At 47.7% G+C, this 27,348-nt stretch overlaps 1 protein-coding gene across 1 annotated transcript in view; it reads right to left on the bottom strand.

Moving 5' to 3' along the window:
• Window positions 1–26,966, bottom strand: part of LHX1 (LIM homeobox 1) — a gene marked incomplete at its 5' end in the record, with an annotated part of 52,307 nt that extends 25,341 nt beyond the window's left edge. The window contains 3 exons of the mRNA XM_048482777.1: window positions 456–523; window positions 7,327–7,604; window positions 26,738–26,966. Coding sequence (XP_048338734.1) covers window positions 456–523; window positions 7,327–7,604; window positions 26,738–26,966 — 575 coding nt within the window. The remainder of the gene's footprint in view (window positions 1–455; window positions 524–7,326; window positions 7,605–26,737) is intronic.
• Between the last annotated feature and the right edge of the window lie 382 nt (window positions 26,967–27,348).

Here is a 27,348-nt window from a genome sequence, read left to right as displayed (position 1 = left end):
GCGTGCACCCGGTGCATCATGCACCCCCCCTTGACCCCTTGGCGCTACGCCACTGCATCTGCCTCAAAGCTGCTCTGCCTTTAATGGAAGTACAACCATCACAACCTCATGAGAAAAACAAACAAAAAATACTGCTGGTTTTTAACAATTCATAGGATATTCTAAATCATCATTACAGCTGAAACCGTTCCTCATTCTGTGTCACTCATAGTACAGCCTATGAAATCAAGATGTCCCACCTGTCCTAATGGAATTGTGACTTTCATTGATTGTTCATTAATCTGGTCATATTCTTCCTAAAATCTGAACCCAACCCCCCCCCACAACAACCCTGGGATTCAGAGGTCTCTGAAGAGGGGGACAATTTAGTTACCATGGCTAAACTGCTGGGTCAGACCATACCAGACGAATGTGTGAAGACGCCACACTGAGATATCTAGCTCAGTATCACCTACTCTGGCCAGCAGCAGCTTTCAAGCAGATAGAAGGTCTTCCCTAACGCTTGATGCCTGACATCCTTTAACTGGAAAATATGAAGGACCGAGATGGGGAGAGTCTGTATCATTCTCTGGCTCATTCCGCACATGCAGAATAACGCACTTTCGAACTTCTTTCGGTGCTCTTTGAAGCTGTGCGGAATGGCAAAACCCACTTGCAAACAGTGGTGAAAGTGGTTTGAAAACGCATTATTTTGCATGTGCGGAAGGGACCTCTGCCACTTCTCTACACGCCCTGCCGGTGACTCAGCCACAAAGGGAGGGGCTGAGGCTCCGTGGTCCAGCGTCTGCTGGGAAGGCAGAAAGTCCCAGGTACAATTCCTGGCATCTCTAGTTAAAACAACCAGCCAGCAGGTAATGCGGAGAACCTTTTCCTGCCTGAGACTGTGGCCAGTCTTTGTGGGCAATAATGTGCCCAGGAAGCATCCCGTTTTTCCACAGCAGCCAAACAGGTGCCTTTTAATATCCCTCAAGGATGGTAAGAGGAACCTTATCCTGCAGCTATGTTACTGGTCAGCGACTGCTTTTCAACAGGGCCTCTGAACATGGCAGTTGCATTGAGTCATCACGGCTAAAAGCAGGCCTGTCCTCGTGGTTGCCAACCTCCGGGGAATGGCTGGAGATATCCTGGGATTATAACTGACTTTCCAGGTGAGAGAAAGCAGTTCCCCTGGAGAAAATGGCTGCTCTGGCAGATGGATTCTACGGCATTCTACTCCGCTGAGGCCTCCCCCCTCCCCAAAACCCTCCCTCCCAAGACTCCACCTGCCAAGTCTCCAGAAATTTCCCAGTGCTGAGCTGGCAACCTTCAAGGATCTTGCCTCCTTGAAGGTAACCTTGCCTCCTTGAAGGTAACCTGAAGTTAACCTTGAAGGTAAGGATCTTGCCTCCTTGAAGGTAACCTGAAGTTAACCTTGAAGGTAAGGATCTTGCCTCCTTGAAGGTAACCTTGCCTCCTTGAAGGTAACCTGAAGTTAACCTTGAAGGTAAGGATCTTGCCTCCTTGAAGGTAACCTGAAGTTAACCTTGAAGGTAAGGATCTTGCCTCCTTGAAGGTAACCTTGCCTCCTTGAAGGTAACCTGAAGTTAACCTTGAAGGTAAGGATCTTGCCTCCTTGAAGGTAACCTGGCAACCTTTAAGGATCTTGCCTCCAGCTGTTGGCTCAGCAGTTAAATGCAATCTGGCCCGTAAAGCAAAATGGCTTCACTTCCCCTCCGCCAGCCCAGCCATCAATCAGCTTTCAGTCCCTCCCACCTCCAGCCCCCTGGCTGTGCTTGCTTTTTCGGGCTCAGCAGGGCAACGGAACAGACACGTTTGAGCCAAATAAAATGGAAGAAGTCTGACTAGGATCCAGGTGGAGCATTCAAGAGTCAAAGCTCGCTTCTTCAGACGCGTATGGAGAGGACATCTTTTCGGAGGGTCATGGATTGTCAACACTGGAATCAACTGCTGTTGTGGGTTTTCCAGACTGTGTGGTTTTCCAGACTGTGTGGCTGTGGTCTGATAGTTTTTGTTTCACCTGCCTCTATGACTGGTGTCTTCAGAGGGATGTCATATTAAGATGTGCCTCAGAGAGAAACACCTCTTGCCGGGACACAGTGGCGTAGCGCTAAGGGGACGGGTGTGTGCACGCACGATGCACCGGGCACGCGCCCCGGCGGGGGTGTTCCGGGGGCAGGATGGGGCGTTCCAGGGGCGGATGGGGGCTTGGAGGGGTGAAGGGTGCACGCGTGCACCGGGCGCGGTTCCCCCTCGCTCCGTCCCTGCCGTGACATGCCTTTGAAGATGCCAGGTGTAGATGCAGGCGAAATGCCGAAGAAGAAACTAACGGATCACGGTCACCTTGCCCGGAAAATTCACAACAGCCACTTTCTGGAGGGTTTTATAACAAAAGGAACAGATGGATTTAGGCTGCCGTACTGTGGACCCAGGCAGGATTCCCAAGGGTCGGTTCCTGCATTTATCCATTGCCGGTTGTACATGTGGGCAAACATGCAACCGCCGGCACATCACAGCCCCTGTGAAAACTCATCTGATCACAAGTTATCAATACTGAACATTTCCCCAGTCATGAGAACATATATGGTCTGGTTCACATATGCTCACTTACACATCCGGCCTACCTGCAAAATATATTTCCATCCCATAACACTCAGATGGCAACCTTTGCCTCCCAAACAACACAGGTGTATCCGCACGGCTTTTGAACAAAACACGCTCTTTACTCCCAGTATGGGGTAGAACTGTCTTATCACGTGTGTGCCCTGGGCCCCTGCCACGCCCCCACACTGGCACGAGCCCGGGGCAAGATGCCATGCCACGCCCCCTGGCAGCTATGCGTCTGCTGCTAGAAGAAGGAGAAGAGTTTGGATTTATATCCCCCCTTTCTCTCCTATAAGGAGACTCAAAGGGGCTGACAATCTCCTTGCCCTTCCCCCCTCACAACAAACACCCTGTGAGGTGGGTGGGGCTGAGAGAGCTCCATAGAGCTGTGACTAGCCCAAGGTCACCCAGCTGGCGTGTGTGGGAGTGCCCAGGCTAATCTGAATTCCCCAGATAAGCCTCCACAGCTCAGGCGGCAGAGGTGGGAATCAAACCCGGTTCCTCCAGATTAGATACACGAGCTCTTAACCTCCTACGCCACTGCTACCACCCAGCTGGGCTGGTAAAAGAACACCTGCAGAAGCAACCTTCCCCCCCCCCCCCCAATAAACCAAGAACTGACTTGGTTATCAGACTTCATAGCCTGCAAATCAACTAGTGACTCTGGTGAGGTCGTTTTAAGGAAGAGTTGAGAACAGGGCGTGCGGCCCTTGCGGAGCAACTCCTGGGTACAGCCAAAATGCTACGAATTAGATCAGGGATATAGTAGTAGTAAAGCCTTTATTGGCATTGTAAATTACAGTAAAATGTTTATCTGTCCTCCCCAAGTATCTCTGGAATCCTCCGATTCTTTTATAGCAGATCAGGGATATGCAACCTGCGGCTCTCCAGATGTTCATGGACTTCAAATCCCATCAGCCCTTGCCAATTGGCCATGCTGGCAGGGGCTGATGGGATTTGTTGTCCATGAACATCTGGAGAGCCGCAGGTTGCAAACCCCTGGATTAGATGTTGGGAGACTTTTCTGGCTGGAATCTTCCCGCATCCCAGAAGCTCCCAGGACCCCACTACCGAGCAGAAATTTGACAGCAGGGCGGCGCAGGGGAGGAAAGGGGGAGGTTTGATGTTCCTCTGACTTCTGTTACGAGCTCCAGACAAAGAAAAAGACAGGCAAAGAGAAGGTCTTTTCCCCCCCTTTCAAGGTTAATAATAAAAGCTGACTGGGGAGGATACTTGTGCTCAGCAAAACCATAAGGAGGAAAATGGAGGGAATCCCTCCCCCTCACACCAATCGCCTGTCTGAATCTCCCTCCCTCCCCCAGTTACTCCAATTGACCTTTAAAAACGATGGGAATATCAGAAGGCGGCCCTCCTGGCTAAGCCCTCAGGACCGGAAATGGAAGTCCACCCCTTGAGCAGCAAAAGAACAATAAAAATATGGCACAGAAGAAGAAGAAGAAGAAGAAGAAGAAGAAGAAGAAGAAGAGGAGGAGGAGGAGGAGGAGGAGGAGGAGGAGGAGGAGGAGGAGGAGGAGGAGTTGGATTTATACCCCCCCTTCTCTCCTGCAAGGAGACTCAAAGGGGCAATGGACAATCTTCTCAAGCTATTCCCCCCCCCCTCACAACAAACACCCTGTGAGGTAGGTGGGGCTGAGAGAGCTCCGAGAAGCTGTGACTAGCCCAAGGTCACCCAGCTGGCGTGTGTGGGAGTGCACGGGCTAATCTGAATTCCCCAGAGAAGCCTCCACAGCTCAGGCGGCAGAGCGGGGAATCAAACCCAGTTCCTCCTGATTAGATACACGAGCTCTTAACCTCCTACGCCACTGCTGCTCCACATTATTTAGTATAGTCTGTACAGTCCGTTATGGGACAGAACTGCGGGTTCCACTAGACTAGCAATTCTCGGACCGTTTGAAACCAGCATCACAATTTCTCTAACTTGATCAAGTCCCTTTCAAGACCTCACTGCTCACTCTGGCTCAACTCACTTCACACACCAATAATAATACACTCATAAAAACACAGGTTTCTCATATCAGTTGACAACAAACGAGTTTCTATTCTATTCCCCCATATCTTTATAAAGACATAGCTCTACTGAGGAAAGGGCTATGTTTTCATGCCTTTTTCATCACGTTATACAGCGGCAAGCCCAAATTTGCCACAGGGCCTCGGCAAAGAAGTAAACGAAGCAGTGATTTTGAAAAAGGAACTGCTTCGATGGGTTTGCAGAAATAGCCCAATAGATGCCCCGGGAAGATGGCGCTTGCCGGCAGAGGTGGGATCCAGCAGGTTCTCACCAGTTCCCAAGAGTGGGTTACTAATTATTTGTGTGTGCCGAGAGGGGGTTGCTAATTGGGTCTGCTTTTCCGTTAGAAATTCCATTCGGTCCAAAAATCATCAAGTCCTGTTGTTTCCTATGTGGCTGGTTAGCGAAGGTAGAAAACGGGATCATTCTCCCTGTTGGGCTGTTTTAAAAACATGTTTTAGAAATACGGTAAAGTTCCTTGTTTAAGGAAAGTCTCCTCCTTTTGATTTCTAGAAACAAAATTAAGTATTTGAAAGTATTAAGTATTTGACAGGCAGTCAATTAGAGGAGAAGTAGTTGTTTCTGTTGGCAGTAGAGGATAGGACTTGCTATCATGAGTTTAAATTATGGACAGAAAGATACCAGCAGGAAATTAGGAACTTTTTTTTTACAGTAAGAGTTTTTTACAGTAACAGAGAAATTATTAACGCTTCCCACCCCTGGAAATGCTCCCAACACTTCCCCATCGTAGTCTGCCTGTTCAGCCCCATGGGCGCTATGCTAATTGTTTGAACTGCAATTCACCATGGGGAAACCTATACTAAAATTTCCTTTTGGATCCCACCTGCCACTGAAGTTGCAGGCATCTCCCAGTACTTTCATAGGCTTCTCTCAAAGCAAGTGTAACTCTATCACTCCACAAAGTGCTCTCTCAAAGTGCTCTCTCAAAGACTCCCCCTTTTCTCTCTTGCTGCCCCCCCCCCAAAGACCTGGAATTCTCTCCCAGAACATGGATATGGGCCCACCTGACTTTGAATCCGCATTCCCAAGTTTAAACAAAGCACAAAACTACGTTTCTCCTTCTCCCTCCTGCCATTCGTCTCTTCCCAGCTCCCGTGTCACCCATTGCCAACATTTAGATTGTAGACACTTTGGGGACAGAAGCCTGCCTTCTTCTTTGTGCATCTAAAACTCCCGATCCACAGGCTGAGAACAGACGGCATCACCTCAGACTGTGAGTGGTGGAGTCTGACTACGAATGTTCCCTTGAACAGAAAGCTAGCCCCGCAGGAAGAAAAGGTTTTACCCTCCCCCAAGTCTTGTTTGCTATGTTGATTTTCTATTTGCAGGGAAGAGTTTTGGTATTATTATTTTTAAGCAGAGGGAAGCGTTGCTCTAAAGTTTGGATCCAATTTTAGGAGGTTCATCTTACTCACCCTGCAATAATCTGACCTCCTTAGGGGAAGATAAGAACATATAAGGAACAAGTTTATGCTTGACTACACCAGAGTCCAACTATTCACAGTACTCTGCTTGTCTCAAGGGTGGCCCCACCAGGTGCCTTTGGGAGCTCACCTGGAGGATGTGAAAGCAATGGCCTTCTGCGGCTGCTGCTCCTGAGCACCTGGTCTGCTAAGGCATTTGCAATCTGAGATCAAGGAGGATCAAGATTGGTAGCCATAGATCAACTTCTCCTTCAGCAATCTGTCCAAGCCCTTCCTGAAGCTGTCCAGGTTAGTGGCCACCACCCCCTCCTAAGGCAGCATATTCTAAAACACTAACTCACACGCTATGCAAAAATGCTCTTTCCTTTTAGTCACCAGAGAGCTTCCCCGAAAATAAGACAGTGTCTTATATTAATTTTTGCTCCCAAAGATGCGCTATGTCTTATTTTCAGGGGATGTCTTATTTTTCTGCGTTCTCTTTGTCGGATATGCTTCCAAACAAAAACTTTGCTACGTCTTACTTTTGGGGGATGCCTTATATTTTGCACTTCAGCAAAACCTCTACAACGTCTTATTTTCCGGGAATGTCTTATATTCGGGGAAACAGGGTAGTCCCAATTCTTCCCCCTAGCATTTTCAATGGATGCCCCCTGGTTTACCCCATGCATAATTGTATAGACTTCAATCATATCCCCTCTCAGCCGTCTCCTCTCCAAACTAGAGAGTCCCAAACGCTGCAGCCTCTCCTCATAAGGAAGGTGCTCCAGTCCCTCAACCATCCTCGTTGCCCTTCTCTGCACTGTTTCTGCCTCTTCGATATCCTCTTTGAGACAGAAACCCTCAGATGAAGATGAGGATATTCTCCCACAGGGAATGGGCCAATCTAGAATCCATTCCTTCCCAAAGTTGTAACCATATTTGGTCACGTGAGAAGCCCCCGCCCATCCTTGACTGAGCCCCAGATTCAGCCCAGACAGGTTGGTGTCTTCCTTTCTAAAAGGGGCTAAAGCAGGGGTCTTCAAACTATGGCCCTCCAGATAATGAGTGGATCTACAATTCCCACTGGGGCCTTGCCACTCTGGGCCAAGCAGTAGGGGCTGATGGGGAATTGTAGTCCAAGTGAACATCTGGAGGGCCAGAAGCTTGTTAACCCCACTAAAGCTTAGAACACCTGCACAGAACACCTGGGCTTACATCGTTCTCCCAAATCTCCACCCCCCACCCTTGGTCATTTCTGGCCCCCTTCTGTACCTGGATGACTCTCATGTTGAGGCCCGTCTCCTGAGCCAGCTGCTCGCGGATGTGCCGGGTGGGCTTGGGCGTGGCGGCGAAGGCCGCCTTGAGGGTCTCCAGCTGCTTGGCCTTGATGGTGGTGCGGGGCCCCCGCCGCTTAGTCCCCAGGTTTTGGTCGTCGTTCTCGTTGCTGCCCACCTCCTTGTCAGACGTGTTGGCACACTCGGAGTCCTTGGCATCGTCCTGGCTGGGGTCCTGGGAATCCGGGGACAAGCTGGGATCGCTGCCAGTGGTGGCTGCCGGGGTTGGAAACAAAACACACCCAAAGAGGTCACAATTGTCATCTGGGAAGGGCAAAGATGCATCCCGGATCACACCCATCATCAGGGCCACCAAAGGAGGGAGAAACCAGGGGGGATAACATTCCGGGGGTCTTAGTCACCCCATGGGCCTATGATATAGTCCAGGTCATGGATCTTCTTCCTTGACCTGGACTACAGCGTAGTGGTTAAGAGCAGGTGAATTCTAATCTGGAGGAACTGGTTTTGATTCCCAGCTCTGCCGCCTGAGCTGTGGAGGCTTCTCTGGGGAATTCAGATTAGCCTGTGCACTCCCACACATGCCAGCTGGGTGACCTTGGGCTAGTCACAGCTTCTCGGAGCTCTCTCAGCCCCACCCACCTCACAGGGTGTTTGTTGGGAGGGGGGAAGGGCAAGGAGATTGTCAGCCCCTTTGATTCTCCTGCAGGAGAGAAAGGGGGGATATAAATCCAAACTCTTCTTCTTCTTCCATTTCTCCATGGAGCCAGTTCACATAGATGCCATTCAGTAAATGGATAGCAATCAAGTAGGAAGGCAGTGGCGTATCTGCCTAGGGACAAGGGGTATCCTTTGTCCCCAGTTGCCACTCTTCTGGTCACGTGGGGGGCGCAAAATCGGGCGGGGCAGGGGCAGAGCCTGGGGGCGTCCTGGAGACAATTTGTCTCTGGGCCCCATTTACCCCTGGTACGCCTCTGTAGGAAAGAATTAATGTCCAGGAAATATGTGCATAAGGGTGAGCTGCCTTCCTGCAATTGGCAAACAAGTAATACGAGATGGAGAGGGAAGATGAGGCTACTGAGACCTCCCCTCTGAACGTCTGGCCTCTACCTCACGGCACCCAGAGTCAAGCAACATAAGAAGAAGAATTTGGATTTATATCCCCCCTTTCTCTCCTGCAGGAGAATCAAAGGGGCTGACAATCTCCTTGCCCTCCCCCCCTCACAACAAACACCCTGTGAGGTGGGTGGGGCTGAGAGAGCTCCAAGAAGCTGTGACTAGCCCAAGGTCACCCAGCTGGCGTGTGTGGGAGTGCACAGGCTAATCTGAATCCCCCAGATAAGCCCCCACAGCTCAGGCGGCAGAGCTGGGAATCAAACCCCGTTCCTCCAGATTAGATACACGAGTTTCTTAACCTCCTATCGCCACTGTTGCTCCTGCAAGGTAAATTGTCTTTTGACTCCAGTGTGGCCTACCCACGTGTGCCAGGGCAAACCGACTCCTAGGGAGGCTGGAGATCTCTTTGGGGTTGTGTAAACGTCCAGTCTCCAGGTGACCGAGATCCCTTCCCCGGGAGAAAACGGCCCTCATCACAGCTGAGCTCCTCGCAATCTCCTCCCTCCCTAAGCTCCGCCCCCAGGAATCTCCCAACCCCAGGGGCATACCGCCCGTGGGGACAGAGCCCTTCGGGGATGGGCAGTTTAAAATATAATGAATGAATGAATGAATGAATGAATGAATGAATGAATGAATGAATGAATGAATGAATCCATCCATCCATCCATCCATCCATCCATCCATCCATCCATCCATCCACCCACCATCCATCCACCCCACCCACCCACCCATCATCATCCATCCATCCACCCACCCACCCACCCACCCATCCATCATCATCATCCATCCATCCATCCACCCACCCACCCACCCACCCATCATCATCCATCCATCCATCCACCCACCCACCCATCATCATCATCATCATCATCATCATCATCATCATCATCATCATCATCATCATCCATCCATCCATCCATCCATCCATCCATCCATCCATCCATCCATCCATCCATCCATCCATCCATCCATCCATCCATCCATCCATCCATCCATCCATCCATCCATCCATCCATCCATCCATCCATCCATCCATCTATTTATTATATTTATATACCGCCCTCCCCAAAGGCTCAGGGCGGTGTCCATCAACACTAAAACAATTTGAAACATCATAATACATAATTTACAATAAAATAATACATAAAATACTAAAACTACAGATGGCTTCAATGAATGAATGAATGAATGAATGAATGAATGAATGAATGAATGAATGAATGAATGAATGAATGAATGAATGAATGAATGACCCCGGGTCCAAAATCTTCCCCAACTCCCTCCTCCCAGGCGCTCACCGGACTCGGAAGAGCTGGGTCAGCACCGGGGAGGCTGACCTGCTGCCGCGGTGCCTGTCCAAGCTGCCTCCTTCCCTCCCCAGGCCCTCAAGGGTGGGGCTTGGGGCGGCTCAGATTGGCACCATGGCAGCAGGCTGCCTCCCCGGCCACCCGCCACTGTGCCCTGCCTTCCTGCAGGCCGGATTGGGAGGGAAGGAGGCGGCCTGCAGGGAGTAAGGGGGTGTGTGGCTCAGATGCTGCAATGCCTGTCCAAGCTGCCCCTGATCCCTGGCCCCGAGCTCCATTCCCGGGGTTGGGGAGTCACAGGGTCAGGGGCGCCTGGAGCAGGTGTTGAACCCAGGCACAATCCTCCCCATACGCCTCTGGGGCTGCCACAGCCTCACTAAAGACCATTGCTGGAGAGGTCCTCCCTCTGCCACCCTTTTCTAGGGCCCATTGCATCTCCCCAGCAAATGGACTTTGCTGCTAGTAGATTGTCTGGTCAGGGTGGCGGAGGGCGGCTGCCCATAGGGGGTGGGGGAACAGAAAACTCAGATTTTGCTACACCTCTGCCCAGTGGTGGGATCCAAAAATTTTACTAACAGGTTCCCATGGTGGTGGGGTTCAAACTGTGGTGTAGCGCCAACGGGGCTGGGCGGGGCACGACGGGGGCGTGGCTGGGCATTCCGGGGGCGGGGCATTCCTGGGGCTAGTGGCTGTGGCAAGTGATTTGCAGTTAAACGCTTGCGCCCGGTCCTTCAAGGGAAACGAATGCACGCGATGCGCATGGCTGCTTCGCACGCACTGCGCACCCTCCTGCCGCAGATCTGACTTCCAGAGTCTCTGCCACGGTACTGCTGAGAGAGGAGGGCGTGACGAGAGGTGCAATTGTAAAATCACGTGGCAAAATCACCCATTAGTAACCCTTTCTCGGCACACACAAATAACTAGTAACCTACTCTCGGGAACCTGTGAGAACCTGCTGGATCCCACCTCTGCCTCTGCCCAACACAGAGATGGTCACCCTACATACCAGCAACTGCTTGAAACTACAGACACCACGTGACAAAAATACCCACGATATCTGGCTCTGCAGTGACCAAAAAATTAATTATTTTTTAAGTCAGTCCAGTTGGCTGTTGTGGGTTTTGCGGGTGGCGTGGCCACCGCTTGGTAGTTTTTGCTCGGAACGTTTTGCCCGCGTCTATGGCTGGCATCTTCAGAGGCACATCATGGTAAGACATGCTTCTCTCTGGGGCACAGAAAACCCACCACGGCCAGTGGATTCAGGCCATGAAAGCCGAAATCAATACATCAATCCAGTTGATTTCTGCAGCGTACATTTGGTTAGGTTTTTCATTTTAAATTGGTCTACTCTATAGTTAAAGGCATATGGAGTGGGGCCATATGAATCCTAAACGCTCATACCTAGTAAATCTTACCAATCTTCAAATAAGATATGTGCATTTGCTTCATTGGTGCCCTGCCTTTCTCCCTAATAGGGATGCAGAATAGCTTACATCAGTGATGGCGAACCTATGGCACGGGTGCCAGAGGTGGCACTCAGAGCCCTCTCTGTGGTAAGCGCCTAATGGCAAAACAGAGTTCATCATGTGGGGAAGTGGCCTCCCCAATAATAATAATAATACCTACATCTAGGCTGGCCTGGGCCGCTGGGCTCGATTATTAGCACTAAACCTAAGACCTAATTTTGGGGAAGCAGTGTAGGTAACCCTGTTAAGTGCTGATTTTCATGCAAAGAAGTAAAGCGTGATCCTTTACCTGGGAGTAAGCTTGGTTGCTGGCAATGGGGCTTGCTTCTGAGTAAACCCTCCTAGGGTCATGGAAGAGTTGCATGGTTGCTTCAAAGCAAAGCCAACAACTACCACCAAGCTTACTCCTGAGTAACACATGCCTCAGAGCCAACCGTTTTTTCTAAACTGAAGCCTCAGTATTCGGGTTAAATTGTCGTGTTGGCACTTTGCGATAAATGAGTGTGTTTTGGGTTGCAGTTTGGGCACTCGGTCTCAAAAAGGTTCGCCATCACTGGCTTACATCCTTTCCTTTCTCTTCCATTTTTATTCAGTGAATAAATAAATGTAGTGTTGTGGCCATAGGCTATAACAACATACAGCGGCATATGACATACAGCACATAACAAAGTATAACGAGATAACAATACCACAATACAATATTAGAAATAGCAAACGGTATACAACACAAATTAAATAAGCCAGTAAATAGACCATAAAGATAGATGTAGCCTTAAAATCCTATTTAAATGAACATATACTATCTTAAAATCTGGTTAAGATAATTGACAAACATTTTTTCTTTATGATAAATGATTTTTAAAAAGGCAAAAAGTGGCCCATTAAAAGACACTAGAGGAATAGCATCTGCCAAGAAAAACCTAACATGATCCTCATTGGTACTGGGGGAATTTAGAAGAAGAAGAAGAAGAAGAAGAAGAAGAAGAAGAAGAAGAAGAGGAAGAAGAAGAAAAAGAAGAGGAAGAAGACAAAGAAGAAGAAGAGGAAGAAGAAGAAAAAGAAGAGGAAGAGGAGGAAGAGGAAGAGGAGGAGGAGGAGTTTGGATTTATATCCCCCCCCTTTCTCTCCTGCAGGAGACTCAAAGGGGCTTACAATCTTCCTTACCTTCCCCCCTCACAACAAACACCCTGTGAGGTAGGTGGGGCTGAGAGAGCTCCGAGAAGCTGTGACTAGCCCAAGGTCACCCAGCTGGCGTGTGTGGGAGTGTACAGGCTAATCTGAATTCCCCAGAGAAGCCTCCACAGCTCAGGCGGCAGAGCGGGGAATCAAACCCGGATCCTCCAGATTAGATACACGAGCTCTTAACCTCCTACACCACTGCTGCTCCTTTACCATGGCTTGAAGCAATTTAAAACACACTGTGCCATTTAGCGGACAATATTTAGTAAATAAGGTCCTCAAACCTGATTTTTGAGAGTATGTGACTGGCATAAAATCATTCATCCAGCTTCCGTGGTAGAACTGGGATTCAAGCATTGGACTCTCAGATTCTAGCCCAGTGCTCTAACCACTACACTACACTGCTGTCTTGGCCAATCTACATTGTCTCCTTCTTTGTGTCTGGGCCCAATTCAAGGTGCTGGCACTGACCTGTGAAGCCCAAATGGCCAGCATGCATTAAGGACCACCTACTCCACCTACCTGAACCACTTCTCTCTGTTCCTCGGGCTCTGCTCTTCAGCTCTCAGGAGCCAAGATGGCAGAATTCCCTCCCTCAGGGATATTCCCCTGATTCCTTCCATCACTGTCTCCCACTAGCAGGTGAAGACGGTTTTGTTTTGCACGGTATTTCGGCCTTCCTGCCCTGCATTTCAATGGATGTTTCTGTGTATTTTTATATATGCGCTTCTGGTTTCTCAGCTCATTTTATGATATGTGGGGTGACCTTGATTAGCCTGTAAGGACGCATCTAAATCTTGTAAGTAAATAAACAAAGGATGGCTTGTTTACATCCAAGGACATATTACATTTTACTGGGCTGTGAATCAGAATGGACATGGGGGAGGGGGGGAGGGAACGACACTTAAAAAATCATAGGCTTTTAAATTCCAAATTATTTCATTTTGGACTTCACATTCAGAGGAAAACACAAATTGGAATCTCTGTTCTGTATATAAACTTCTGTTGCAAGAGATAGATAGATAGATAGATAGATAGATAGATAGATAGATAGATAGATAGATAGATAGATAGATAGATAGATAGATAGATAGATAGATAGATAGATAGATAGATAGATAGATAGATAGATAGGTGGATAGGTGGATAGGTGGATAGGTGGATAGGTGGATAGGTGGGTGGATAGGTGGATGGATAGGTGGATGGATGGATGGATGGATGGATAGATAGATAGGTGGATGGATGGATGGATGGATGGATGGATGGATAAAACATTTTTTTCTTTACTCAGATCTTGACCTAACTCTGTCTTCGTCCCCAGGGCAGGGCTGTCAAGAGGTCTGGGGGAAAATATCCTGAACCTTCAACAGACAATCAATGTGATGGTATTTACCCGGTGATTTTTAAACCCCATACCATTTTCCTCCAGGACAGCTGGCAACCAGTTTACATGGTTTCCTCCCTCTCCCATTTTATCCTAACAACTACCCTGCAAGGTAGAGAATGTGACCGCCCCACACTTATTGGTATCTTATTTTAATGTCACTTTTATTTTGATTCCCAATATCTGGATAGCCTCAGGCTGTCCTGATCTTTTCAGATTTCAGAAGCTAAGCAAGATTGGCCCTAGTTAGAATGTGGTTGGACAGCCTCCAAGGGCGACCAGGGTTGTGATGGGGAGGAAGGCAATGGCAATGGCAAACCGCCTCTAAACATCTCTTGTTTTGAAAACCCTACGGGGGCTGCTATACGCCAACTTTGACTAGATGGCCCACAAACACACAGCGAGATTATCTTGCTGTCTTGTATTTTTAATCGTTGTATGTTTTTATTGTTGTGAATCAATTGTTTATATAACTGTTGTGAGCTGCCCAAAGCCATGGGGAGGGGTGGGGTATAAGTTTAAAGTAAAATAAAGTAAAGGCCCCAGGCAGAGGTGGGATCCAGCAGGTTCTCACCAGTTCCCGAGAGTGGGTTTCTAATTATTTGTGTGTGCCGAGAGGGGGTTACTAATTGGGTCTGCTTTTCCGTTAGAAATTCCATTAGCTCCAAAAATCATAAAGTCCTGTTGTTTCCTATGTGGCTGGTTAGCGAAGGTAGAAAACGGGATCATTCTCCCTGTTGGGCTGTTTTAAAAACATGTTTCAGAAAGATGGTAAAGTTCCTTGTTTAAGGAAAGTCTCCTTCTTTTGATTTCTAGAAACAAAATTAAGTATTTGAAAGTATTAAGTATTTGACAGGCAGCCAATTAGAGGAGAAGTAGTTGTTTCTGTTGGCAGCAGACGATAGGACTTGCTATAATGAGTTTAAATTATGGGCAGAAAGATACCAGCTGGAAATTAGGAACTTTTTTTTTACAGTAAGAGTTTTTTACAATAACAGAGAAATTATTAACGCCCCGCCCCTGGAATGCCCAGCCACGCCCCGTCATGCCCCGCCCAGCCCCATTGGCGCTATGCCACTGTTTGAATCCCACCACCATGGGAACCTGTTACTAAAATGTTTGGATCCCACCGCTGCAGGTAACCCCTGACAGAGTGGCAAGAGGACTTATGTTCACAGATCCAACCACACACTTCTGAAGATTTACTGCAAAGTGACGCTTTAGAAGAGGTGGCAGTTTCTGCAGAGAAGACCCCGGCCCTCTACTCCCCACCCCCACCCCATTGGCCCTCTGGCCCTGTTCTTGAGGGTTCCCTGATCCCCAGGAAATAAAGTTCAGGGGTCTCAGCGGCCTGCAGTGGAAGAGAGAAGCTAAAAAGACCATCTCAGCAAAATCGGTGGATTGCTGGAGACGCACCGTTTCCTTTGATGGTAAACTGGGCCATGTTCCAGCAAACATAAAGCACTTTTAAGGCTGAAGTCCTATGCCCGTGGTGGCGAACCTTTGGCACTCCAGATGTTATGGACTACAATTCCCATCAGCCCCTGCCAGCATGGTCTCTTGCTCACATTATTCTTGACTGTCCGAGATATGTGGGCATTAGGAATTTCTCTCCCAGGCTGGCCCGAGACATATCTGAACGCGACCCTGACTGTTCTGTTGTGGAGCTTCTGTTAAACAACACATGGAAAAAGTAGCAAAATTTCTTTTACAAGTGACAGAACTTTCTAAGTAATGTATACTGCTATATCGTCTTCCTGTCTGGGCTTTCAATGTACTCTTGATTTGTATTTCAAAAATGTCTGGCAATGCTCTAGAACCTATTCTTAAATGCCAAATAAAGGTTGTTGTTGTTGTTGGAATTGTAGTCCATAACATCTGGAGTGCCAAAGGTTCGCCACCACTGTGTATGTATTGACGAGGAAACAGGGCGTATATATTCCAGGGTTAGTGATCAGTTTCGTCAGCATGGCCAATGGGCCATGCTGACAGGGGCTGATGGGAATTGTAGTCCATAACGTCTGGAGTGCCAAAGGTTCGCCACCACGGCTTTAGTAGATATTAAGCCCCATGGATGTAGCTGAACCTATTTCTGAGTAAACATGCACAGGATTGTCAACAAAGAACGTTCTTTGCAACCCAAGAGTTCAGTGTTAAAAACAAACAAGCAATCCTATGCTCACAACAGTGGGGAGTGAATCCCATTGAACCAAGGGCGGACTGGCCAGGAATGGGACTGTGTATCCAAGCAAGGATTGCTGTTCATCCATCTCCGCTTCACCCACTCCCGCCACCACGGCTTTAGTAGATATTAAGCCCCATGGATGTAGCTGAACCTATTTCTGAGTAAACATGCACAGGATTGTCAACAAAGAACGTTCTTTGCAACCCAAGAGTTCAGTGTTAAAAACAAACAAGCAATCCTATGCTCACAACAGTGGGGAGTGAATCCCATTGAACCAAGGGCGGACTGGCCAGGAATGGGACTGTGTATCCAAGCAAGGAGCCCCCCCGCCCCCATCCCGCCCACACCATGTCCACCATGACCCCGGTGACTGGTAGTCTAGGAGGGGCTACTGGTCTGAACCCCTTCCACTTCCTGCTCTGTCTTTGAACAGGAGTAGGCTCACGTCTAAGTAAACACGAATAATCCGGGGCTGCAAGTCTCGCACTGCAATTGGCGGGGTGTGGATTTGTGCAAGATTGCGCCCCTGTGTTTTATTTTGGGAAGAGATTTGGTGTAGCTGAGAGGAAGCCAACCTTAACGATTCTCACACGTCAGAGTGAAAATTGCCTCCGTGTCACTCCCCCCCCCCCGCCCCCGCACACTTTGCACGTGGGCAGTGGCACATGGGTGTGAAAGCGACAGAGCCACCCTGCAGACTGGTAGTCTAGGAGGGGCTACTGGTCTGAACCCAGGCTCACCAGCCAAATATCTCCGGTGACTGTGAATTTCTTTCACCTGTCTTTGAACAGGAGTAGGCTCACGTCTAAGTAAACACGAATAATCCGGGGCTGCAAGTCTCAAGACTGCAATCAAGGTGGATTTGTGCAAGATTGCCTCTGTGTTTCCATTTGGGAAGAGATTTGGTGTAGCTGAGAGGAAGCCAACCTTAACGAGCTCACGCCGAGCAGTAGGTGTAATTGCCTGCAGTCACACACTTTGCACGTGGGCAGTGGCACACGGGTGTGAAAGCGACAGAGCCACCCATCCCCCCAGGCTCACGCTGTGGGTGGCTTCAGAGGTGCCCCCATTTTCCTGGTGACTGTGAATTTCTCCCGGGCATTTCCAAACCTCCATCCCCCCCTGTGGTTGCCACGTGGGTGGCTCTTGTGGGAGGTGCCAATGTAACCCCTGATCCTCCGGTATTCTAGTAATAATCCAATTTCTTATAGAGTAAAAAGGAAGGCAAATCCATACACACCCCCCCTACCTCCTTTCCGGGCTTCAGTTTGCAACCATACACACCTCCCAAACTGTGCCCGGGTCTCTGATCTTGGGGGAAAACTGTCCCTGGGTTCTTTGAACATCCCCACCCACCAAAAATTCAAAGACATGGACACACTTAACAGCCCACCCTTCCCACCCCAAATATTTGCCTGCGAGTCTACAAACCATCCCTGGTGGCTGACACTTTATAACAGCCCCACCTGCAGTTTACAGTTCCTGCCAGCCCCCCCTCCCACCAGCAATAAACAAACAACATTCCTGCTTTCTTGTTACACAGCGAAGGAAGGAAGGAAGTGAAGGAAGAAGGAAGGAAGGAAGAAGGAAGGAAGGGAAGAAGGAAGGAAGTGAAGCAAGGAAGGTATGAAGGAAGTTGAAGGAAGAAGGAAGGAAGGACGATTTGACTTGACGGACGGATCTGACTGGATCTGATCTGATCTGACCTGAATGCATTCAATAAAACAAACAACATCTTCCCGTTTTTCTTGAGCTACGACATTGTGAATACAAGGAAGGAAGGAAGGAAGGAAGGAAGGAAGGAAGGAAGGAAGGAAGGAAGGAAGGAAGGAAGGAAGGAAGGAAGGAAGGAAGAAAGGAGGAAAGGAAGAAAAAGAAAGAAAGGAAGGAAGGAAGGAAGGAAGCAAAGAAAGGAAGGAAAGAAGGAAAGAAGGAAGGAAGGAAAGGAAGGAAAGAAGGAAAGAAGGAAGGAAGGAAGGAAGGAAGGAAGGAAGGAAGGAAGGAAGGAAGGAAGGAAGGAAGGAAGGAAGGAAGGAAGGAAGGAAAAGGAAGGAAGGAAGAAAGGAAGAAAAAGAAAGAAAGGAAGGAAGGAAGGAAGAAAAGAAAGGAAGGAAAGAAGGAAGGAAGGAAGGAAGGAAGGAAGGAAGGAAGGAAGGAAGGAAGGAAGGAAGGAAGGAAGGAAGGAAGGAAGGAAGGAGGGAGGGAGGGAGGGAGGGAGGGAGGGAAGAAAAAGAAAGGAAGGAAGGAAGGAAGGAAGGAAGAAAAGAAAGGAAGGAAGGAAGGAAGGAAGGAAGGAAGGAAGGAAGCAAGAAAGGAAGGAAGGAAGGAAGGAAGGAAGGAAGGAAGGAAGGAAGGAAGGAAGGAAGGAAGGAAGGAAGGAAGGAAGGAAGGAAGGAAGGAAGGAAGGAAGGAAGGAAGGAAGGAAGGAAGGAAGGAATCAAAGGGTCTGACTATTCTAATCTGCCTTACTTGGCTACAAGGTCTCCCCCCCCCCCACACACACACACACAACCCCATCAAAGGGCTCTGCGTCTGAGTAAACACATCGAACCTGGAGCTCTTAAGTGCTTTGATAGTCCTAGGTTCATATAGATTTAGTAATCAGTGGGCCTGTGGACCAAGTCCGCTTACACGGAAGTAACAATAGCATTTCATCTCAAGAAAGCGTATCCAGGATTGTCACCTTAAACCTAAACTTCCAGTTGCTTCACAGCTAGTTGGCTGTCTGCAACGACATTCCAATCCCCTCTTCCCACTGTCCCTGTTTCCTTATTCAGTATAATTAAAAGTAATTAATACAAGCATTTCACTGGACAGAATACTTCATCCCTTTGATCTCCTCTTTGGAACGAGCCTTAAAAACAAAATCACAGCCCTCCAAAACTATGTCATTCAAAATTACTAACCTATATAGCTTCATCGGCCCGCATTGAAATAGCCAAATATTGGAAGACACCGCAATTACCTACTCTCCAGGACTGGTATGTCAAACTATGGACTTATATGGACCTAGATTCTCTGACTGGGAAATTGCAACTCAAGGATACATATAAAGACTGGGCACTACTGAAGGAATTCTTTGGGACTTCTTTTCAAGTATACTAAAGGACTGGAACATGGTTGTATGTTCTGGACTGTTGTAAACTGACTCTTCTTTTATCTTACCTGTTCTGTTAAAGGAGGGGAAACAATGCAATGAGTTAAATGAGTATGAGAAATCAGGCTAGTTGGTGATATTCGATTTGATTTTTGAGAGGTGTAATAACGATTGGTTGAAGTTCAAGCTGATTGATGTAGGTAGAGTTAACAGATTAAGACAATTCCCGAGTAGGGGAAAGTATTAGGTAAATCTTTCAACTGTTTTTTTTAAAAAGGCTATTATTCTTTCGTTTGTGTATGATATGGAAAATTTAATAAACATTATTTTAAAAAACAAAACAAAACTATAGCAGGAAGTCCATTTCCTACTGATTTATTGAATCTTATATATTCTATTGTATATTATATATGCTATATTATAAACTGGATATTATAGAGAGAGCCGGCCTGGTGTAGTGGTTGAAGGGCGGCAGACTCTAACGTGGAGAATTGACTTCGATTCCCCACTCCTCCACACGAAACTTACTGGGTGACTCTCGGGACAATCTCAGGCCATGCAGAACCAGCAATGGCAAAACACCTCTGAACATACCCTCCCTTGAAAACCTATGCGCATAGGTGTCAAACTCGCAGCACTCCAGATGTTATGGACGACAGTTCCCATCATCCCCTGCCATAACAACTGGAGGGCCACGTGTTTGACACCTGTGACCTGTGGTGTTGCCATAAGTCAGCTGTGATTGCCATAACAACTGGAGGGCCACGAGTTTGACACCTGTGACCTATGGTGTTGCCGTAAGTCAACTGTGACACACTCACACACTCACTGGTCCAGATAAAGTGAATTGTGCCTAAATTCTAGTGAAAGCACAGGAACAGAGGGCAGTTCCAGTTCGATCAAGTTTACTCAGGAGAAAGCCCCCCGCCCCCAGGTTTCACAGAACTTACACCACGTCTAGTGTTGTGGATTTAGGTTGCCACTAACTTTAAATGTCAACATCTTCAACATCCTAAGAATGCTTACTCAGAAGTAAATCCAAGTGGAACATGGCCTACTTGGGAGGAAAACTATGAGGATCTAGCAAAAGATTCAAACTGTGATCCTAGGCCAGTGGTGGCGAACCTATGGCACGGGTGCCAGAGGTGGCACTCAGAGCCCTCTCTGTGGGCATGCGTGCACAGAGTTCGTCATGTGATAATAGTGTAATTATTTCAGGGAGATTATTAGAATTAAACCTAAGACCTAGTTTTGGGGAAGCAGTGGAGGTAACCCTGTTAAGCACTATTAAACCCTACTGATTTTCATGGGAAGAACTAAAGCATGATCCTTTACCTGGGAGTAAGTTCGGTTGCTGGCAATGGGGCTTGCTTCTGAGTAAACCCTCTTAGGGTCGTGATTCACTCATTCGAAGCATTGCACAGTTGCTTCAAAGCAAAGCCACCGACTACCACCAAACTTACTCCTGAGTAACGCGTGCCTTGGAGCCAACCGTTTTTTCTATACTAAAACCTCAGTATTCAGGTTAAATTGCTGTGTTGGCACTTTGCGATAAATAAGTGGGATTTGGGTTGCAGTTTGGGCACTCGGTCTCGAAAAGGTTCACCATCACTGTCCTAGGCCCACATACCCTGTTTCCCTGAAAATAAGACCTAGCATGATTTTGGGAGGATGCTTGAAATATAAGCCCTACTCTAAAAATAAGCCCTAGTTACAGATTCCCCGGCGCAGCTGATCTGGTTATGTGGGTAGGTGGGTGGGGGGCCCAAAATCATGGGAAAAAAATAAGACATCCCCTGAAAATAAGCCCTAACACAGTGGTGGCGAACCAATGGCACGGGTGCCAGAGGTGACACTCAGAGCCCTCTCTGTGGGCACGCGCAAACAGAGTCCCGTCCCCGCCCACCCCACATCGAGGCTGGCCTGGGCCGCTGGGCTCGATTATTAGCATTAAATGTAAGACCTAGTTTTGGGGAAGCAGGGTAGGTAACCTTGTTAAGTGCTGTTAAACCCCACTGATTTTCATGCGAAGAACTAAAGCGCGATCCTTTACCCGGGAGTCAGCTCAGTTGCTGGCAATGGGGCTTGCTTCTGAGCGAACCCTCCTAGGGTCGTGATTCACCCGTTGGAAGAGTTGCACGGTTGCTTCAAAGCAAAGCCACCTGACTACCACCAAGCTTACTCCCGAGTAACGCACACCTCGGAGCCAACCGTTTTTTCTAGACCCAAACCTCAGTATTCAGGTTAAATTGCCGTGTTGACACTTTGTGGTAAATAAGTGGGTTTTGGGTTGCAATTTGGGCACTCGGTCTCGAAAAGGTTCGCCATCACTGTCCTAGGCCCACATACCCTGTTTCCCTGAAAATAAGACCTACCCTGAAAATAAGCCCAAGCATGATTTTGGGAGGATGCTTGAAATATAAGCCCTACTCTAAAAATAAGCCCTAGTTACAGATTCCCCAAGTAGCCGATCTTATTATCGTCAAGCGAAAATCATGGAAAAAAATAAGACATCCCCTGAAAATAAGCCCTAACACATCTTTTGGAGCAAAAATTAATATAAGACCCAGTACTTGCAATTAGATCCGGTGGAACTAAGTGGAGTGTACTTCTAAGAAAATTTGGTCAGAATCTTGTAGCATGATGTGGACGTACATTTCTCCAACATCTTTTTAAAAAAACGATGTTGGCGACTCTTGGCTCCAGACCTCTGTACGCTGTTTTGCTTAGTCCTTAGGACCTAAGACAGTGATGGCGAACCTTTTCGAGACCGAGTGCCCAAACTGCAACCCAAAACCTACTTATTTATTGCAAAGTGCCAACACGGCAATTTAACCTGAATACTGAGGTTTTAGTCTAGAAAAAACGGTTGGCTCCAAGGCGCGCGTTACTCGGGAGTAAGCTTGGTGGTAGTCAGTGGTTTGGCTTTGAAGCAACTGTGCAATGCTTTGAATGGGTGAATCACGACCCTAGGAGGGTTTACTCAGAAGCAAACCCCATTGCCAGCAACCAAACTTACTCCCAGGTAAAGGATCACGCTTTCGTTCTTCCCATTAAAATCAGTAGGATTTAACAGTGCTTAACAGGGTTACCTCCACTGCTTCCCCAAAACCAGGTCTTAGGTTTAATGCTAATAATCTCCCTGAAATAATTACACTATTATCACATGACAAACTCTGTGCACGTGTGCCCACAGAGAGGGCTCTGAGTGCCACCTCTGGCACCCGTGCCAAAGGTTCACCACCACTGACCTAAGAGAAGCTGTTAGGCGATGGATGTTTTTGGATTTCACTCAACACTTAACTCTATAGCTCAGCATCTTGGCTCCAACACTCCACAGTCCCTACAGAGCCCATAAGCAAGGGCTGAAGTCACCCGTCATTTGAGCACGGAGGCTCCTTTTAGCTGTTGGGACTAAAAGCCCCCGATAGATTGATCTCCCAGATGAGTCCTTTCCTGCCCTTCATCCTTCTTTTGGGGGACCATTCCTTCCCCCTCCCCCAGAGAAATATCTATCTATCTATCTATCTATCTATCTATCTATCTATCTATCTATCTATCTATCTATCTATCTATCTATCTATCTATCTATCTATCTATCTATCTATCTATCTATCTATCTATCTATCTATCTATCTATCTATCTATCTATCTATCTATCTATCTATCTATCTATCTATCTATCTATCTATCTATCTATCTATCTATTTATTTATGGGTTTTGTATGCCACCCTACCCCCGAAGGGCTCTGGGCGGTGCACAACATAATTTCCTCCCACAGCATATACAAACAAAACCCCATTAAAATTAAATTAAAATTAAAATTAAAACACAGCGGTAATTAACAAAGATGGCGTCAGCAATAAACCCCAATTTAAACCCCCCCAGAGAGGGGGGAAAACAGAGCAGAGAAGTGGGGCCCCTAGATGGCAAAGGAACTCCAAGTCGGAGGAATAGAAGGGGCACTTCAATCAGCGGCTGGACACTCCAAAAGCCCGGTGGAAGTAAAAACAGTCAGAAGATTTGGTGATAGCCCACTATAAACAAACAAAAAACACCCAGTGTTATTTCTTCTATTTCGGTCTTGGGTTGGGATGCACACCCTGTGAGGTAGGTGGGGCTGAGAGAGCTCCAAGAAGCTGTGACCAGCCCAAGGTCACCCAGCTGGCGTGTGTGGGAGTGTACAGGTTAATCTGAATTCCCCAGAGAAGCCTCCACAGCTCAGGCGGCAGAGCTGGGAATCAAACCCGGTTACTCCAGATACAGGAGCATTTAACCTCCTACGCCACTGTTGCTCCTAGCTGGTGAATATCACCATAGCTTGGGGCAGTTTACTCAAAAGGAAATCCCAAAGTGGTCCATGGTACTCCCACGAAAGTATGGGAGTACCCAAATCTGTACAATTTGCCAAATCCGTACAATGTATCTATAGTCCAGAAGAAATCCACTCTCTGTTTGCTGAAAACCCAGTCACTTTGCATTTTCACTGGTAGAAAGTCACTCCTATAATCAAACCGAATTAACAACATTATGAACTTCAACTCAGCTTAAAAATGCGTAGTTAAAAGTGAATTAGACCAATGGATTTATGTAATCTCTCTGTCCGTTCACCCCTTAAAATTGGATTGAAACTCAACAAAGCCTATGAAATTAAAACTCAGAACATGACGAATTTAAGATAGATACTAATTTCTTACTACCACAAGTAACAATAAGCACTCGTGGTGCTGAGATTTTTCTTTTCGAAAGTGAATCTGGAAAATAAATAGGGGCAAAAGAGATGCTACCAGAGCTCCATTTATTTTTTTTAGATCTGTATACTCTGCCTTTAGCCTAGTAGGGATCCAAAGCAGCTTATAGTACCATTCCTTCTTTATATCCCCCATTTACATTGTCTGTCTGTCTGTCTGTCGGTCTGTTGGTCTGTCGGTCTGTCGGTCTGTCTATTCCAACGGAGAATAGCACTTTGCCTAGTCCATGACAGCAGCTGCTGCAATAATTATGTTACCTCATTAAGCTATCGTAGAATTCTTGGTTATTTTTAAAACTGACAAATAATATCAAATCATCATCGGCCCTCCTCACAGTAAAGGGAGAGACATGGCCCCCACCCCCCAGTGTATGATCACAAAAATCTCAGAACTAGGCTTCTGAATGACAAGAAGAAGAAGAAGAAGAAGAAGAAGAAGAAGAAGAAGAAGAAGAAGAGGAGGAGGAGGAGGAGGAGGAGGAGGAGGAGGAGGAGGAGGAGTTTGGGTGAGGTGGGTGGGGCTGAGAGAGCTCCGAGAAGCCGTGACTAGCCCAAGGTCACCCAGCTGGCGTGTGTGGGAGTGCCCAGGCTAATCTGAATTCCCCAGATCACAGCTCAGGCGGCAGAGCGGGGAATCAAACCTGGTCCCTCCAGATTAGATACACGAGCCCTTAACCTCCTACGCCACATATCTCCAGGTATGCAGAAAAACATTACTTTTTAAATTCACAAAACAAACAAGGCTGGGTGCCTGAATACTCTCCAGGAAGCAGTAAAGGTTGAGAATCAAAGGGGGGAGTAGGAAGAGGATAGGAGGGTCTTGCTCAACTTGCTGGGGATTTGAGGGGTAGATTGGGAAAGAATGCTCAAATCGGTCTCATTTCCTGTTTTGCCACCTGGCTTCCTCATTCCTTCCGTCTAACAAGGAACTTGATGCTTGTCAAGAACTTGGTGAAAGGATCCGTAGACAAGGGCAGGGGATCTGCATACTTTACAGGGTTCCCCAGGTATTCAGAAAAAACGTGCGGAGCGAAGTGCGATCAAATCACAGTCAATTTGTGGCGAAAGGCAAGAGACGATCAGAGGTGATTCGCCATTGGCTGTCTCTCGTCATGACCCTGTACTTCCCTGGTGATTTCCCACCCAAATACTAACCAGGGCAGACTTGGCTTAGTTTCTGACGCTGGACAAGATCGGGCTACCCTGGGCCATTCAGGTTAGGACGGTGATGGCGAACCTTTTCGAGACCAAGTGCCCAAATTGCAACTGAAAACCCACTTATTTATCGCAAAGTGCCAACACGGAAATTGAGCCTGAATACTGAGGTTTTAGTTTAGAAAAAACGGTTGGCTCCGAGGCGTGCATTACTCGGGAGTAAGTTTGGTGGTAGTCGTCGGCTTTGCTTTGAAGCAACTATGCAACTCTTCGAATGGGTGAATCATGACCCTGGGATGGTTTACTCAGAAGCAAGCCCCATTGCCAGCAACAGGTAAAGGATCACATTTTAGTTCTTTGAATGAAAATCAGTGGGGTTTAACAGCACTTAACAGGGTTGCCTACACTGCTTCCCCAAAACTAGGTCTTAGATTTAATGCTAATAATTGAGTCCAGCAGCCCAAGCCAGCCTAGAGGGGGGGCATTTCCCCCCCACATGATGAACTCTGTTTGCGCGTGCCCACAGAGAGGGCTCTGAGTGCCACCTCTGGCACCCGTGCCATAGGTTTGCCACCACTGGGCTAGGACCATAGAGAATAAATAGCAGCTTATAACTGGAAAAACCCCTGCCACCCCCAAAACCCTCCCCAATGAGGACTGAAGATCTTTGTTGTTCTTGGGATGATGACAACCGTTGGGAATCAATTGGGGCGGGATGGGGGCGGGGACAGAAAGAGTGTCAAACTAGTAGTGTCTGGGAGTCCCAGATTCAAAACTCCACTCTGCCACGGATGCTTTCCAGGTGACCATAAGCCAGTCACATTCTCTCAGCCTGACCTACCTTGCACCAGGATAAAAATGGAGGGGAAAGGATGTAAGCAGAGGTGGGATCCAGCAGGTTCTCACCAGTTCCCGAGAGGGGGTTACTAATTATTTGTGTGTGCCGAGAGGGGGTTGCTAATTGGGTCTGCTTTTCCGTTAGAAATTCCATTAGGTCCAAAAATCAGTAGTGTTCTGTTGCTTTATATGCGGTGTTGAAAGTCAGCTTGGTAGAAAATCAGGTAATTCTTCCTGTTGTTGTTAGAACATGCTTTTAGAAATAATGGTGGAAGTTCCTTTGTTTATGAAAGTCTTCCTTCTTTTTTGATTTATGTAGAAACAAAATTAAGTGCATTTGAAAGTATTATAGTATTGATTGACAGGCAGTCAATTAGAGGAGAAGCAGTTGTTTCCTGTTGGCAGTGGACGATAGGACTTGCTATAATGAGTTTAAATTATGGACAGAAAGATACCAGCTGGAAATTAGGAACTTTTTTTTTACAGTAAGAGTTTTTTACAGTAACAGAGAAATTATTAATGCCCTCACTTCAGAATGCTCCGGCCACAGCTCCCCCTGCAGCGTCTCCCTCAGCCCAGTCCCACAGGAAAAAAAGCTACGCCACTGTTTGAATCCCACCACCATGGGAACCTGTTACTAAATTTTTGGATCCGACCACTGGATGCAAGGGAGAACAGCAGAATGCAAATAAATACAATAAAATAAACAGAATGAGGACATTGGCCCAATCAAGCTTCTGGAGTATCCTGGAGGGCAGATCTTGGCCAGGGGGGAAATGACCAGTGATTTATTACCCCTGACTTGGAACTGGTAACATGAAGGCAAGGAGGACTTTGTTTTGGCCCAGTCAAATTAAGAACAACAGCAGCCACCAAGCTTTGACGGTCAAGACCCTGTTCCCTGGTCGTCTCCTCACCTGAGTGCAGACTGTTCTCTTTGGCAGGGGTGCTGTTGGTCAGGTAATCTTCTTTGCAAACAAACTTGTTCTCGTCGATGATATAAAGTTCCTCACCCGTGGAGAGCTGTTTGTTACACATCATGCAGGTAAAACAGTTCAAGTGAAAGACTTTGCTGCGAGCCCTCCTGACCAGGTCGCTCGGAGAGATGCCCTGGGCACAGCCGGCGCACTTGGTACCAAAACACCTGGAAGGGGAAGGAGAAAAACAGAGGCAGGTGAAACGGACCGGAGAGGCACAAGAGTCCCAAATGGATCAGAGCTGCAATCCTCAGGCGTGCACCTCCTGGGGAGCAAGCTGGATGAAAGAAGTAGACTTATTTCAAAGGAGCTTACAATCTCCTTGCCCTTCCCCCCTCACAACAAACACCCTGTGAGGTAGGTGGGGCTGAGAGAGCTCCGAGAAGCTGTGACTAGCCCAAGGTCACCCAGCTGGCGTGTGTGGGAGTGTACAGGCTAATCTGAATTCCCCAGATAAGCCTCCACAGCTCAGGCGGCAGAGCTGGGAATCAAACCCGGTTCCTCCAGATTAGATACACGAGCTCTTAACCTCCTACACCACTGCTGCTCAA

The sequence above is a fragment of the Sphaerodactylus townsendi genome, unplaced genomic scaffold, assembly GCF_021028975.2.
Source record: "Sphaerodactylus townsendi isolate TG3544 unplaced genomic scaffold, MPM_Stown_v2.3 scaffold_22, whole genome shotgun sequence".
In the NCBI taxonomy this organism is placed as follows: Eukaryota; Metazoa; Chordata; class Lepidosauria; order Squamata; family Sphaerodactylidae; genus Sphaerodactylus; species Sphaerodactylus townsendi.
This window is presented reverse-complemented; position numbering and strand designations above follow the sequence as displayed.